Source organism: Aaosphaeria arxii (assembly GCF_010015735.1).
Source record: "Aaosphaeria arxii CBS 175.79 unplaced genomic scaffold BU24scaffold_1, whole genome shotgun sequence".
Lineage (NCBI taxonomy): Eukaryota > Fungi > Ascomycota > Dothideomycetes > Pleosporales > Aaosphaeria > Aaosphaeria arxii.
The window spans coordinates 542,760-557,678 of NW_022983474.1; the positions used below are offsets into that span (position 1 = coordinate 542,760).

The 14,919-nt window shown below is 49.5% G+C and overlaps 5 protein-coding genes across 5 annotated transcripts; 1 reads left to right on the forward strand and 4 right to left on the reverse strand.

Annotated features, from left to right (window-relative positions):
- Positions 1-307: 307 nt before the first annotated feature.
- On the forward strand, positions 308-1,616 carry BU24DRAFT_469315 (uncharacterized protein; the record flags this gene model as incomplete). Its single annotated transcript, XM_033532602.1, has 4 exons — positions 308-314; positions 372-437; positions 558-1,095; positions 1,151-1,616. 4 exons carry the CDS (start codon positions 308-310, stop codon positions 1,419-1,421), a joined length of 882 nt encoding a protein of 293 aa, XP_033388893.1. The 3' UTR covers positions 1,422-1,616.
- A 277-nt stretch (positions 1,617-1,893) lies between these two features.
- BU24DRAFT_469317 (uncharacterized protein) lies at positions 1,894-3,000 on the reverse strand (the record flags this gene model as incomplete). Its single annotated transcript, XM_033532603.1, has 1 exon — positions 1,894-3,000. One exon carries the CDS (start codon positions 2,998-3,000, stop codon positions 1,894-1,896), a length of 1,107 nt encoding a protein of 368 aa, XP_033388894.1.
- Positions 3,001-3,313: 313 nt separating this feature from the next.
- Positions 3,314-4,967, reverse strand: BU24DRAFT_416226 (uncharacterized protein). The gene is made up of 2 exons (XM_033526402.1): positions 4,547-4,967; positions 3,314-4,489 (listed from the first exon to the last, which is right to left on the reverse strand). The coding sequence occupies exons 1-2, from the start codon at positions 4,833-4,835 to the stop codon at positions 3,777-3,779; spliced, it is 1,002 nt and encodes a 333-aa protein (XP_033388895.1). The 5' UTR covers positions 4,836-4,967; the 3' UTR covers positions 3,314-3,776.
- A 3,608-nt stretch (positions 4,968-8,575) lies between these two features.
- On the reverse strand, positions 8,576-10,484 carry BU24DRAFT_2925 (uncharacterized protein). Its single transcript, XM_033522818.1, has 3 exons — positions 10,278-10,484; positions 9,608-10,167; positions 8,576-9,422 (listed from the first exon to the last, which is right to left on the reverse strand). Exons 1-3 carry the CDS (start codon positions 10,290-10,292, stop codon positions 8,645-8,647), a joined length of 1,353 nt encoding a protein of 450 aa, XP_033388896.1. The 5' UTR covers positions 10,293-10,484; the 3' UTR covers positions 8,576-8,644.
- A 774-nt stretch (positions 10,485-11,258) lies between these two features.
- On the reverse strand, positions 11,259-11,603 carry BU24DRAFT_2967 (uncharacterized protein). Its single transcript, XM_033522820.1, has one exon. The coding sequence runs from the start codon at positions 11,517-11,519 to the stop codon at positions 11,343-11,345; it is 177 nt and encodes a 58-aa protein (XP_033388897.1). The 5' UTR covers positions 11,520-11,603; the 3' UTR covers positions 11,259-11,342.
- Positions 11,604-14,919: the final 3,316 nt, after the last annotated feature.

The following is a 14,919-nucleotide window of genomic DNA, read 5'->3' on the forward strand; positions in this document are numbered from 1 at the left end:
TGCATTTATATTACGTATAGGTTTAACTATATTGTATTGTTAGCCTCTACGATTTGCAATTAGCATAATTCTCAGACTTACCTTTGCTGCAATTAGCACAGAAGTATCTATCACAGCACTCTTTGTCTGGCTAGTGACGATTACTTCTCGTTGCCCTGATGGTATTGGTCGAATATCAAAATGCAGGTTCCGGCTGAGTTCTTGAGGGTGACAACCTCGAGCTAGGCCTCACTTTCTGTCCAACGGTAGGCGTCTCTTGGGTTTAAGAAGAGCACTCCAAGTCAACGTAATCAGCATTCTCAATAGAATGGCCGGTAGTTGACCACCAGTTGAAAGCTAGCTACCACCCTGAGGGCTGACTTGTGTCGTAGGTAAATTCTTACGTGAGTTGATTACGGACTTGTCTCAAGCAGCCACAGATGGAGCTCAATCGCATAGTGAGCAGAATTCGGCTCTGCAAATATGCATCGGTTCTCTCGAGATGCAAACCGAGAAATCGAAACCAGCTAGTGTAGGACTGTTCAGAGAGAACTAAGCAGCATCAAACTCTGTCTTAGCATATCTAGCCCAACTGGCCGTGAGCCATGTCGTCAAAAACGAAGATGCAAGCTTAGATGAAATCGCCCAACATATCGTGGGGAATCTTCCGAGCAGAGAACAGCTGTCTTCATTGATGCTCTCCCTGATAGGATGGACACCGATGTTGTACAAGCCATCCATTAAAATTTATCACGAGAATACGAACAGTTTGAACATCGAAAGCCATGGCTTCGAGTGTTTTTTTTTTTTTTTGCAAACGGGGCTCCTTGCTTCGCCTAGCATAGGGAGACCGTTCACAGGGATCTTACATGGGTTTGGCATTACGCTGCCTGGCCAGGACATCTTTGATGTTCCATCAGCTGCAATCCGGCGAGGTACACTTGATGTTACCTACTTGAATGCGACGCTTTTCGATGCTGTTGGTATTGAAATTGTTTGGACAGCCTGTCTTACTGCGCATTTGAGCTTCGACGAAACTAAGCGACGCCTCTACCTTTTCGAACTTCCGGCTTTCTGCGTCTTGCACAAGGGCGATAAGTCTACATTGACAAATAAGTACGTTCTCCATCGTTATCTTTTCTGAGCTATTCTAAATGCATGCACATTGTAGACTTTGGCAGCGACTATGTGCTGATGAGAGCCCAACAAATGATGAAGACCTCAGTTCAGCGGTGGAGGAGATGACGCTGTCCTACAACATATTATTTGCTCGTACACGTAGATCTCGGCGACAGTTTCGTTTGAACGAGAAGCGGCGATGCAAGATCACAACCGGTGTGACAGATTCCTTTCTTGAGAGACTCTGTACCCAAAAGCAATGCAAGCTCTTACCAGAGAATGGCCGACTTCGATCAAGCTATAGCACAACCGAAGACTTTTAGCCATTCGGCAGGAGATTGTCCATCATTCAGCAGTTTACTTTGAAACGTGACCCAAAAGGTCTCCGGGATTTGTGGAAAGACGGGAGAAGTCTTGAAAAGATCACGACCTTTCATGCAGTGATAGTTTTCGGTAGTGTCGGCGTCTTGTTCGGGATCATTCAAACCGTCCTATCTGGGTTTCCAGTTACATTCTGCTATAATACAAGCAAACCAAGGAAAATCAGGTGGTTGCCTTTGAAACGATCGTGATTAGCGTTTAATGAAATTAGAGTCCTAGCCAACGTAGATGACAGTCTTGAATGTTTTATCTACTTCTAATATATTGTGCAAATATTCAGGTTACGGGTGTGAATGTTGATTGCTAGCTGGGCGGGCGTCAGGATAAGGAAAATTCAAGGTAAAAGAAGGATCAATGTGAAGGCAATGATGCTTGAAGACAAAGAAGGACAAAAAGGCATCTCAACAAGCCCATTCAAGCCGGAGCACTCGTCTCAGCGGGTGTATCCGCCTCTCTAGCAGCGATGATGTCGCTCCTAGCCTGATACATATAGTTCCAAACATCATACCTCGTACTCAAAGTATCCACCCCCCACTCCGCCGACTTCCCAAACTCGTCTGGCAACTCCATCGTACATATCTCGCCCTTTCCCTCCTCTTGATACCAACACACGCCCGTGACCAACCTCAGCGTCAACTCGTACACGAATGGGCCACAGGGGCCGTGATCCAGGTCCGTTTTGTTGTCTTCGTCTTGCTGCGGACTGTTTGCGTCGACTTTGAACGCATACGTCTCGCCGAGGAGCCTGCCTAGACCCTTCACGAGACGCTCGCCGTAGTCGTGCCACTTCGGGCTGTCGAGGAACAGCGAGTCGAAGTACGTCGCGACACGGCGTGCGCGGTCCACCACCACGAGCGACCAGTGACACCCGCGGCCGGTCATGCTGAACATGCCGTCGTTGACGGGTAGGAAGATCCAGTTGTGATTTTCGAAGCGCTCTTTTTCCGCGCGGTAGGTGACGCCCAGGTCTTCTTCTTCTTCTTCGTCGACGTCGGCTTCCCAGCGGTTGATACTAGCGATCATGGAGCAGATTGTCGACGGTGCGATGGCGATGCCCTGGCGATCGCACTGCATCTTGCGGGCGAGGAGCTCCAGGGCGACGTCGAGGATCCCGTCGCTCCACCAGCTTTCGGCCTCGGTTTCCAGGATGCTGTACCAGTCTCTATTGGTGATGGAGGAGTTGTCCAGCTCGAGGAAGGTCTGGTCGGTGAAGGGTATCTCTTTTAGAAGAGCGTCTACATCAGATGGAAAGGGTCCTGCGGTTGGCTTTTCGGCTTCAATGTTTGTACTGTCGCAGGTTTGGTCTGCTGGGTCCAGATCGGGCACATCGTCGTCATTGGCGAACAGGCTATTCAGACTTTGACCTATGTCTGCGTCGGGTGAGGGAGTGCATCGCCCGGGAAATGGCAAGATTTCTCCATCCAAAGAGTCCAAGAGCTCGAAACTAGGATCTACTTGCGTCTCCGAGATGGAAACATCTTGCGTCTTGGGTGATGAAGGCTCAGATGCAGGATAAGACATTTTTGTGGTATATAGTTGATAGTAGGTTGTTAGGGTTGTAAGGAAGGGAAAGTTATACGGTTTATCTGCTCGAGACCTTGAAAAAGATGAGGTCAATGTGCATTGTTAATGTATTGTTTATCCACTCTTTGTTGGTTGTTGTTATTGATTTGACAATGTTTGTTTAGTGATTGTTGGGAAGAGGTGTGAGTGGGCTCAACAGTGATGTTTAATGCTGGGTTGCGATGGTCTTGCATAGTCTAAGTGCGTAGAATGGTACATGTATATTTTTAAATCCTGTAGACAATCACTCTTCACTTGTACGAGGGCACTGTTTGTTGCCGCGTTGTTATGCTATTTGATTCAGCCTGAGCTCTGATTCAATCATTATGCCGCAGTGTTGACAGCATCAATCACTTCCCACTTCAACATCCAAAGTGAAGCCCTTATTAGGAGCAAGGTAAAAAAGGGGAAGCGTTCGGGGCATATCAAGGGATGTATAAAAGCCTAGACCGTCACAATTGAAATTCACTCATCAAAAATGTAGTCAGCAAAACATTATTGAACTGAAGTGAAGTCCGAAGTAAAAAAAATGGTATCTGATGTCGCAAGCGACTATTTCCTCGCCTCCGCAAATTCCCGTACATTCATAAAGATGAACACCAGAATTTCAAACGACGGTATTCGTTGATCCTCCTCTTGGTTGCATTAAACCAACTTCCCTGTCATTCCATAGAACTAAACTGAATTTCACTCCTCCGATAGGGGGTCTCTGCTCAGCCCTCCAAATAGGAGACTCAAGCCTCGGTATCTCCAATCCATGCCCACCAACCGGCAGTTACCAACGTAGCGAAGACCCAAAGTCCTGCATAGCCAGCGGCTCCAGCCAATTCGGTACCCTTCAGAGTCAAGACACGCTGAACGGTGTTGGCGAAGAGCAACGAGGATAAAAAGGCAGTCTGAGAGATCAAGGTCCTGGTACGCTTGCTCCAAAACCACACATTGTGTCGAATGGTGGCTGGCAAGTCTGAAGTAGCTGGGTCAAAAACCTCGACTGGAGTGGCCGAGCCGGAAGCGGACTCGGCGCCGATGGACGGATTCAAGAGGAAGGCCTTTGCGCTAACGCCGATGATGAGGAGTTTGGCGGCGAGGGTAGCGACAGTTTCACTGTGCGCATTCTCCAGGGTAGGAATGTCGAAATGGGTGACAAGCCAGACGTTTAGCAGATCAGTCTTGACGGCCGTGAACAAGACGGTAACATAAACACCGACGGCCAAAAGGCTAGTGGACTGTTGCACTTGGAAGCTATCGATGAGGAAGCGGTTCCGCAAGGCCGCGCGGGGATTGTGGACAGCTGAGCGTCGTTGCAACAGGTAGGTTGGGATGGCCGTAGACAGGATCTCAATTGCGACAAAGATCGCGACAGTGGAACTGGAGACGCCGTAGTACGTGTTGATCAAGTAAGCATAAGGGGTGATTGAGACCGCGGTTGCTGCGCTGACGTCGTAGACTGTATAGAAGGATTAATAAATAAAGACTGGCAAATGTGAGCTCCAAAGCCGCTTACAGTCCAATTTGAGCGCCCATCCCGCCCACAGCAACAAGACTTTGAACGCAAGATGCGATACTACCGCGGATGTTTCAGATTCCCGTTTGCTCACAAATCCAAGCTCATTTTGTGTGAGATCCGACGCAAATGTCCACAGGGTAGATCGAATGATGAGGCTGAGGGACACGAGGAGAGGAAGACGAAGGTATACTGGCAGTCTCGACTTTCGCAATGGCGCGGTAGCTCCTTTTGTGCTGTTGGTGACGACGGCGGGAGGTTCCCGATCTGTCAGCCTGGTGGGTGGCATTTTTGGCGTCGCGGAAGAGATGGAACGTGTATATATAGGTTTGCGATGCGCGACGGCGATGGAATTACGCGCCTTTTACGGCCTGTGTGCGGTTGTTGTGAAGTCTGAAGACTGGGCAGGCGAGGTTTGTTGTTTGAACGTCATTGCCGGCGCGTGTGGATCCGCGCCGGTTCTTCCTTGGGAGCTTGGACCATCGAGGGCCGCGCTAATCCCCATTGGAGCAAGACAGTAAAGTGTATCTTCTGTTCAAATCGCATGTGGGAAACAAATGTCGATGAGTATAATTAGAATATACTTACATAGATATCAGACATTTCCTTCCATCGAGTATTGAAGATATATATCGATTCGCTTCTGAATAATGCCAGGAGCATCTAGCACATCCAGTGCAGTTTCTCATCTGTACCTATGGATCCTAGGGTTGTTACTGTAGCACGTATCTTCCTCCCACTCACCATTATGATCTCTAATTCACTAGTATCATGAGATGTAGAATCGCAACTTAGCATAGTGTAATTCATCTCATACACAAGGAGCATATCAAAGTTCGATAAACTCGTTCACTGACTCCAACAGTGGAAACCTTCCCAAGGCCACTACCAAGCAAACCCTAAAGCCATCTCTATCTCCCGCGTGAAGATCGTCTCTCCTCCATCGCTCATCCGGCCCGCTCGACCTTCCCCATCCTGGGACCATCCCATCCTATCCTATCCCACTACGGTCCTCCGTGCCACTTTCCATAAACACGACAACTATACCGACGATCCTTTCTTCCGTCATCATTCACTCGTCTTGTTCCTTCCCGCCTCGAAGCACTTTAAACACCCCTCTTGTGCCCTCCCTCCTCCTTCATCCCCCTCCAATGATAAGGGTACTCTGCATGCAACTCAATGACCCACCTCGAACAGCTCAACACAAAACGGCACAGCACAAGAGAAACAAGCCCACTGCACTCTCTCCCGCTCAAACACCTATGCATGACGTCCCTTCGTCACACGAAACAGGACAACTTCAACTTCAACATAACCATCCAACCACTCAAAACAACACCAATGCTACACGGCCGACGATCTTCGCCTCCCGCCGCCAACGATAACCGCCCATCCCGGTTTCATATAAATAAGCCCTAAAATCCTTTGGTTGGTTTTCCTGTGCCTCTAAAGAATTCGTAATCTTCTCCTCGCAATCTCGATCGGTTTCGTGATCGTGATCGTGATCACGATCAATGAGGGGGAACGGACATAGGTGAACAATCCATTCAGAATAAACGATATGAATGACCACTACTACCACCCATCTCATTCATATTCGTAACTCGCAGCAGCTTTCAAAAATCAGTATCCCTTCAATTTCGAAGGGGAGCCAGTTTCAGCATTCACACCGCTCTCACAATTTCCTCTCCCGCGGAGGGGTTATCTTTGCAACATCGTCAGTATGTTTTTCAGCATCAAACGACCTCCCCAAACCGTATCGCTCTTGCGTATACGAATCCGTACGGAGGACAACGCAAGGACGAATGATCTAACGGCTTGACTTCCCTACTCCACTTTCCCGATCTCCCCTCCCCACATCAATCCACTCAACCCCCGGCCCCCGTTATCAAGAAAGGACAAATCCCCATCAATCGACCATTCACCAAGTGCTCAACCCATTCGCTTGGATGCAAGAGAGATGAGTAAGTACTTGATCTGCCCCTCCCTTCACCAACTCTATCCTACCATCCCGCTCCAAAAGACGGGAACGCCGTTATTGCAACTGCTCTCGGATGGTGATAAGGATCGGATAGGGTTGGACGCCTGTCACAGACGCGGCTGGCTGGCTGGCTGGTTGGCTGACGCTGTGTACGCGAGAGGCTGGGTGAGTGACTGGGTGAGTGATTGATGGACGGTGGACGACGACAACGACGATCTTTCTATGATCCATGACCCGTGATCTGTGATCTGTGGTTTCATTGGCAATGACGTATGTCTTGGGTGTTTGGGCTTGTGGGTCTCTTCTTGTTCCGTCCCGTGTTCGACCTTCCCCGGGGGTTTGGGTGGTGGGTTGTTGAGTGTATATATAAGGTATGGGTGATATCTGCCACTTTTGGTACGTGTGTCGTCGGTTTCAGTCGGTGGTGCATCGTCCTCGTCGTCCCTGCATATATTATGTGTAGGCTGCTGCGTGGGTAAGTTATGTATAGATATGCTGTAGGATTACTTGTTTGTCATTTTGTCGTCCCCCTCTTCTTTTCCTTGCCCTGTACCATTACTGCTTGTACAATCTCTCTACCTCTTCTTAGACTTCTTCTCTTTCTCTTTTAGACTTCCCTGTCCCTTTCAGAACTTTGCCTTCTAGAATTTCTCTTCTTCCTTTCACTTCTTTCGTTTCTGCCTTTCCTAATATTGCTCTTCCTGTCCTTGTATTCTCCTTTTTCTTTTCCTCTTTCTTGTATCCCCTATTTTTTCTTCTTCTTTCTCTCTTGTGTTCATCTTTTCCCTGTTCCTTAGATATTCTCTTCCTCTTTCTTAAAACATTCCTTTTCTTTTCTTTCCTCTTATTGTTATCCTTCTCTTCTTCTTGTTAGATCCTCTCGTGCCTTCCTTCTATTCGAAGTCGAGTCGTCACTTCTCTACTGGTCATCTGGAATCCTGGTCGTCATTTACATCGTCGTCGTCATCGTCGTGGATATCGCCGTTCACGTCCGTACGATCTGGTCCTATAATCAGCATCCACGGAGCCAGTTAGTCAGTCAGTCAGTCAGTCAAGGCCAATTTGCATCACAGAGAAAACCAAGTCAGTCAGCATGCGTCTCGTCTCGTCTCGCCTCACTGGGATCCATGGCTCCACAACTTCACGCTGTTTGAACCGAATGGAAGCGAAAAACCAAAATCAAGAGATGAAAAAATGAAGGAGACGACAGATTGAAGCGGCAACACAATATGTTTTGTTTTTCCTACAATAGTTCCTCCGACAAAAGTCAAATGGGCCTTTCGATGTTTGTCGTCGTCGTCGTCGTCGTCGTCGTCGTCGTCAGTCGTGGGCGCGCGAGCTCGGACGCACGAGGAGGGGGGAAACCCATGACCCTGGAGGATTGTATTGCTCTTTTCCACCGATCCACCACCCACCAACGCACGACACACGACTCTTGCCACCGGACATGGATATACACAAAAAGGATCTGTCCGGGAACATTGCCATCTCCCATATCTGTCTGCCCCGCTTCCTTCCTCACGTCCAACTTCCGAGCCAAAAAGAGAGAGAAAAGAGGAAAAAAAGATATTTGAAATGCTTTATTTCATCCACAAGTTGTTCGAAGGAAATTCCAGAAAGGAAATTCGGGATATAGATCTCCAAGCCGTTATTTGTCGTCCCCCAATTGTTTCGAAGATTTTAAATTTATATGGTTTATATGGTTTCGTGGATGATGACTGGTGGTGGAAGTAGGAATATAGGAACAAGATAGGAAAGAGTAAGGACTCCGGGATATGATGAGCGTCATGGTAGGAATAAAGGCTCTCAACGCGAGACGACTGAAAAATCAAGAAGGATTTCGAACCTGGCCGAAGACCCACAGCTTTAACCTCGAGAGCTCAGATGCGTCCCAAAAAAATGCCCGAAGACGAAGCGGCACGCCAAAGGCCCTCTCATCGGTGCTGTGCGAAATGGTACCAGGCGGTCTGCGGAGATAGATCGCTGTATTGCTGATTCATTGTGTTACAAGCCGGATAGAAAAACAGTTAGATGGAACGAGAAGGGGAAGGAGAAAGTTTGCGCAGGAAATATTCGTGACAATCGTGGGTGGGTTAGGCGAGGGCGAAATTGCCGCTCTACTCTTCCATCCGGCCGAAGACGCCATCGTCTTCATCGTCAACGCGCCCGCGGCTGCGAGAATTGGCACGACGATAATCGTCATCATCGGCGGAGCTGTCGTCGTCCATGTCGACATCTTTGCTCTCATGGCGGCCGTAGCCATAGTTTCCGCGGATGCTGGATTGTTGTGCGGTGATGGTCGTGCTACCCGTCATGGAGTCATGGTTATTGTAGCTCAAGAACTTCGCTGGAAGTGGTGGGACGGGAGGGACATCAGGGGGCAGAGACATGGGGCCTGACTTGGGGGTGCCGTACGAGCAGCTCAACAAGCCAACAGCGGCAGCGAGGTCGGCCTGGTCATTCTCATCCTCATGATAGGAGCCTGCGACGGAGGTACCAGAGGTTGTAGGACGGTCAGACACGTTGCTCCACTGGCGGAAGTGACCGCCAACGCCATCGGAAAAGATAGCAGACTGGTAGGACTGGCTGTATGCAGAGCTGCTGTTTGTCGAGTAGCGCTTGGTTGAACGGTTACCGAAATGCGAGTGCGGCAAGGAACCCACAGCATGATCGTCAATTTGCGGGGGCGGGGTAGTGTCGGTGGAACTCAAATCGTCGCGCATGTCAGATGTGCCAGAGGCGGGCGGCGACACAGACGAATGGTCGCTGTCGCGACCGACCTCAGGATCGGCATTCATGGCAACGAGGACGGAGGCGGCCTCGAGGAGCTGCACCTGCTGGTGCTTGGAGATGAGCAGTTTGGATGTGTACTGCCATTCCGGGGTGTGCTCCCAACTAAGATAAAAAGTCAACAAAACAATTCCAAACCAAAAAAAAAGTCCGAAATCAAAAAAATTATTCGCGAACGAATAACTACCAAAAATAAAGTGTATGCTTGCTAAAAGGTGATGATGAAGGGGGTATTCGGTTCGAGAGGCATGAAAGTATGTGGGACAGGCAGGGGAGGAAGGGCTACTGACAGGTGCTTGGTCAGACAACTGCTGTGTTTGTACCCTTTCCCACATTTTTCACATCTCAGGTCGTTGCTGGTGGTGCGCTTGCCCTCTCCCTTTGAGAGACGAGAGCCTTCACTTGCGCGCCGTATTCTCGACTTGGAGTTGCCCTTCTCGTTGTCTGGCATCGTGGCCAGCGGAGGACCATCGGTAACCGCAGCTTCGGCCTTGGCGGCCGCACTGTAGCTACCGGGGCTGAACCCCGAACCATTATTAGGAACACTGCTTGCCATGGGAGATAAACCTCCCAGAGCAGGACCACGGAAGTGCGATGCAGGTTTCGAGGAGCGTCGCGAGGAGGCAGCGACCGGGTCGAGGGGTGCGCCAGAGATGCCCTTGGCCGCAGCGGCCATTGCGGCGATGTTATTCGCGGCAGTGGACGACATGCTCTTCCTCCTCGTGACCCTGTGTGCCTGGTGCATGGAACCTATGGAGAGGGATTGGGAATGCGTGCGCGACTTGGGGAGAGATCCAGCCATGCTGGACGAATGCCGGTGTTGGCTCGCGGGACGGGTAACGATCGGTTCCTGGAGGGTGGGAATGGGAGTCAGTTTAAGGGGATCAAGAATGTATGTACAATGCAATTGGGAGAGGAGAGAATTGGAATTGCGAGGAGCCTGAGGCGAACAAAACGTACCTTAATGACGGTCATGTTGAGTGAAATAATTATTGAGGTCTTTGTTCGTCGACGTGGAAAGCAGCCCAGAACGGCGAGCAGTCAGACCAAAAAAAGTTACACAGCCCCGAGGGATCGGAGGGCGGAGATAATGGTAGCGTGTGACGATAACGGGGGGTAGTGTGGTGTGTGGATCGCGGGTGTGTGGATAGTGGAATGGGTGTTCTTGAGCCGCACGAGGTAAAAGATATAAGAAGTGATATGAGGTTGAATAGGTATGGGGAGAGGAAGAGAAGAGAGAAAGAAGGAATCTGAGTGTATTGGTTATTTGCTGCGGAGGTGAGGGAGAGGAGGAGGAGGAGGAGGAGGAGGAGTTAGGAGGGTAGTGAGGTGGTGTGTGTGTGATGTGTGGTCCAGTGGATGGATGATGTGTGTGCGTGTGTGTGCGTGCGTGAGTGGAGAGAGAGAGCGAGCGAGCGAACGAAGTTAACCTCAGTGCGGCGTCGTGCTTTCCCACCCCCCTCTCTCCCAAAAAAGAGTGGTGGAATGTATAGTGTGTGCCTGCGCCTGTGCCTTGTACCTGTGCCTCTAGTGGATAGGGTAGGCAGGCGTAGGCAAGGCAAGGTAATACTCTCTAATACAAGACAAGACAAGCTGGAGACAAGACAAGTGGAAGTACCTGTTATTATTCCCTCTTACTCGATCGATATAGCGCACTTGGCCCGGGTGTGTTTCGAAAGCAGCGGCTGCGCTGTTTCAGCGGGGATGGCAGGCCTATCTGATGTGTACAGGGTTTGGAAGCAAGTAAGCAAGAGATGAGTGAGGATGAGAGAGGAAATGATGATGGAAGGGAAATCCAAAAAATAAAAAATAAAAAAAAAGTTAAGGTAAGTCGGAGCAACGAAGAATGCGAGGGGGGGCGTTCAGGTCAAGATGTCACAGGTTCACTTTAGATCTCACGGGGTTCAATTCAAGACAGCCAACGAAACATACGAGTAACTACCTACTCACACTACTGACCGATCTGAGATGTCTCCTGGTTCTAGGTCTAGTCTCTGGATAGATAATACCACCGTAACTCAGCAACTACCGGACTTGTATGATACAGCCTCCTCCTCCTCCTCCTCCTCCGAGTACTCCTCCGCCACCAAGCACGAGTACTCCGTACCACCATGGACGGCTAGATAATAACTGTTGTATTGTATCCAACCTCCACTGCCACGGCCACTGCCACGCCTCTATGAACAAAAAGGTGACGGCCATCCAAGACTAGGATAGGCACGCGCGGCGCCCAAACCCCCCAACAAGGGCCCCGTCCCCGTTCAGGATTCAGAATCAGGAAGCCGTCAGGTGCAGGTGCGAGTGCGAGTCCGCAATCTGGATGGTCATTCGTCCTGTTCGCGCTGCGGCTAGACTACGACTCGCTTTGGTCTAGCCGTAACATATAACCCCGTAACGTAGATTGTCTATTGTATACATGTAAGTTATTGTAAAGAAATGCATACACCTACGAAGTACGGAGTATAGGATACGTATACATATAGTTATAGAGATGGAGTATTGTGTAGGTACTGAGTACCTGACTACCCAGAAGATAAAGGAATTCATAGATAGGAGTGCAATTGCATTACTATCCAGCGCATAAATCCCCAATAATAACCACATCCAATCCAACATCCACATCCGCATCCACCTTCATATCCCATATCCATATCCCTAATCCCTAATCCCTATCCATGTCCCATGTCCCATGTCCCATGTCCCATGTCCATGTCCAACATTCGCCCACTTCCCACTCCGGCTGGCTCGAGTCTCCCAAGGTCCCAAGTCCCGTCCAGCCCAGTCCCCGTAAGGAACGAACAATTTAATGGTGGCTGATGGCTGAGAGGGTTCCCCAGCACGCCCAGCAATTCGCATGACACCCCCTCCCAAGATTAACTATTACTGAACTGAACTGAACTGAACAGGCAGTTGGCATTTCCTGATTTCGCCATCGTTATTCGCCATTCGCCATTCTGCTCACTTCTTCCCCTTCCCGTCTTCCGTCTCTCTCTCCTCTCGCGCGCGCTGTTATGTTCTCCTCAACCATCTCTATTCTTAGAGCCTGACTGGTCGGGCTCGCAAATTGGCCCTATGAAACACGCAATTCAGGACACTTCTCCGACGGGGTCCACGTACAGTGACACTCATCAGCTAAACTAAAATGTGACCACCGTTTCTCTTCTTATCTTGTAAATTATTCCATCTCCTTCTCTGCCTTGCCATGCCCTGCCTAGGTAATCTTTGCCTTGCTTGCCTGGCTTGCTTGCGCTGGTCATGGGCACACTCTGTAGGCGCGCTCTATCCCGCGTTTCTGTGGAGCCGACATGCTGCTGACTCTCCTCACCTCTCCTGCTCCTGGACCTGTAGGTCAACAACTATGCCATGCTCTCGCCACCATGGCGTTGTCGTGCGCATGCGCATGCGCATGCACGCAATCCATCCATCATCAATGATTCAAACTTTCTTTCTCACATCGATTCCGGTAAAGTCGACGTCAATGACGATGCCATGATGTGCGTGCCATGCTGTGTTCGTCGGTTCAGTCCCATGGGATGTCCGGCTGGTTCCTGGATGGGAGGCGCGTGGGAAAACAGGTGGCTTTCGTTCGGCACCCCCGCAAGCCAGAAACCAGAGCATGGGGCGAGAAGCCACCCAATAATATACAATAATACGACGGATACAGTAGATGCTTGATATAATACGTATGTTACACTAATTACAATACACGCAAATGCAGTAATCCGAATATCTGCCCGTGCCGCAATAATTGAACCTACCCATCACCCATAGTCTTAATTAGAACGACAAGTGATCACGCCTTGCCAATTCTCCAGAGTATTGTATATACAATAGATACCTACATTACTAGTAATGACTACTCTGTACAGAGTACGGAGTACGATATAAATACTCGTAACCACAATTGATAGATACATTCCAGACAACAGCTCGGGAAGAACTAACCACTCGTACTCGCTGTACCTTGAACGCCCATCTCCATCGGCAATCCATCCCATCCCATCCTCCTCCTACCCCCATCCAGCAACCCAACCAGCCGATCCCGCGATCCGCGCTGCCTGCTCCTCTTGCAGCCCGCCCATCCGCCCACCTAGGGATCCCTGATCCCAATCCCATCCCATCATGGCTTTCCAGGCCCGGCCCCCGCTCTCTATCGCTCTCGTCTCGTCCGACTGACAGTCCAAAAGGTCAGGTCCAGACAACTACACCACATCCCGTGCCACCACCATCGCCGCACGCACGCATGCACGCCGCTTGGAGAATTGGTGACTAGCATTTCGTGATCTGCTGTTGCTCACCTCGCACAATCGCACTGATGCTGCTGCTACAATATTGCGTAGGTAGTGGCCAGAACTCTTGCTCTGTGCGCACGCACGCACACAAAAGCACGCAATATTCGATTGCTTGTCTGAATTCACACGGACGATCGTCACTGTGTTGTGTAAGCTCCTACGGAAGATAGGTGACTGTTTCTATTTGAAGCGATGATAGATAGGAATTGTTTGCTTGTCATCTAACAGTCTGTCGCCCAAACGATGATTGTAGAATGGTGATGCCTAATCTGGGGTTGGTGCGTGATATCCTATGAGTACCTCAACTATCAACTACAGAGTACGCACAGAAGAGTCCAATAATGGGGCGTCTATCAGCGCATCATTCATCATACGCTCTGTGAAACCAAGAATCCTACAAAATACAAAATAAATTGAAAGCACAGAAACACTGAAGATCGTAGGTAGATAGGATGCGTATATCTACATCTACAATTCCATCTCCATCCCAGTAAGCGCCCATACAGGAATAAATCACCAAACATATCTCATCTTCATCCTGATTCAGAGCTCTCGCTTTGACTCGCACCTTTCGTACCGATTACGGCTTTACTACGTTTACAGTCTCCTGTACGATTAATGATGTGTTGACCTCAACTCTTACTCAGAGTCATACAATACAGTATACTTCGTAGACACTCACACTATCGTGATCCGACCCTCGGCACCATTTCTTAGTGAGGACCCACAGATAGTCTTAGATTGTATTACAACTCCCACTAACTTCACTACGGAGTTACAATCTGTAGTTAGTGCCCCTCTGCGTTGTAGAGTACAGATTGTCTTTAACTTCGCGATTTCGCGTGATGGGTGATCGGCGATTGGCGATTGTTAGAGTTGCCCACAGACTACTACTATCGAACATCAAAAAAACAAAAAATAATATTTATTGTGATTGCATTCCGAGTGTGGGAGAGGAGAGACAGAGAGAGACTGCAAACGATGGACACATTCCTCCGGTGCCTGTGCCTGGATGGCATCTATGGGGGTCAAGGTAACTTCTTGACTTCGAATCCCCCACCAAACAAAAAGGCACACCAATCCACAGTCACTGGACAGAAAATGATCATAATAATTCGATCATAACCATCACCATCGCACACACAAAAAAAAATAAAAAAAAATAAAAAAGTGCCGGGTCTCGCATCTCCCTCGCGTGTGGGGTGTCGTCCATAATCCGTCCTCGTGCGTGCGCGTGTGCGCGTGCGCATGCGCGTTGCGTTTAAGCAGCGCTGCTTGGCGTCATCGCGATCGGGCCGTCGAGTCCTCCT

Excerpts from the sequence above, each read along its gene's own strand:
- BU24DRAFT_2925 (XM_033522818.1), bottom strand. Across the intron at positions 9,423-9,607 it reads AGTTGTCTGACCAAGCACCT|TTGGGAGCACACCCCGGAAT; the intron begins GTCAGTAGCCCT and ends TTTTTATCTTAG.
- BU24DRAFT_2967 (XM_033522820.1), bottom strand. The coding sequence starts at position 11,519 with ATGGCCGTCACCTTTTTGTTCATAGAGGCGTGGCAGTGGCCGTGGCAG.
- BU24DRAFT_416226 (XM_033526402.1), bottom strand. The coding sequence starts at position 4,835 with ATGCCACCCACCAGGCTGACAGATCGGGAACCTCCCGCCGTCGTCACC. Across the intron at positions 4,490-4,546 it reads ATGGGCGCTCAAATTGGACT|TCTACGACGTCAGCGCAGCA; the intron begins GTAAGCGGCTTT and ends CCTTCTATACAG.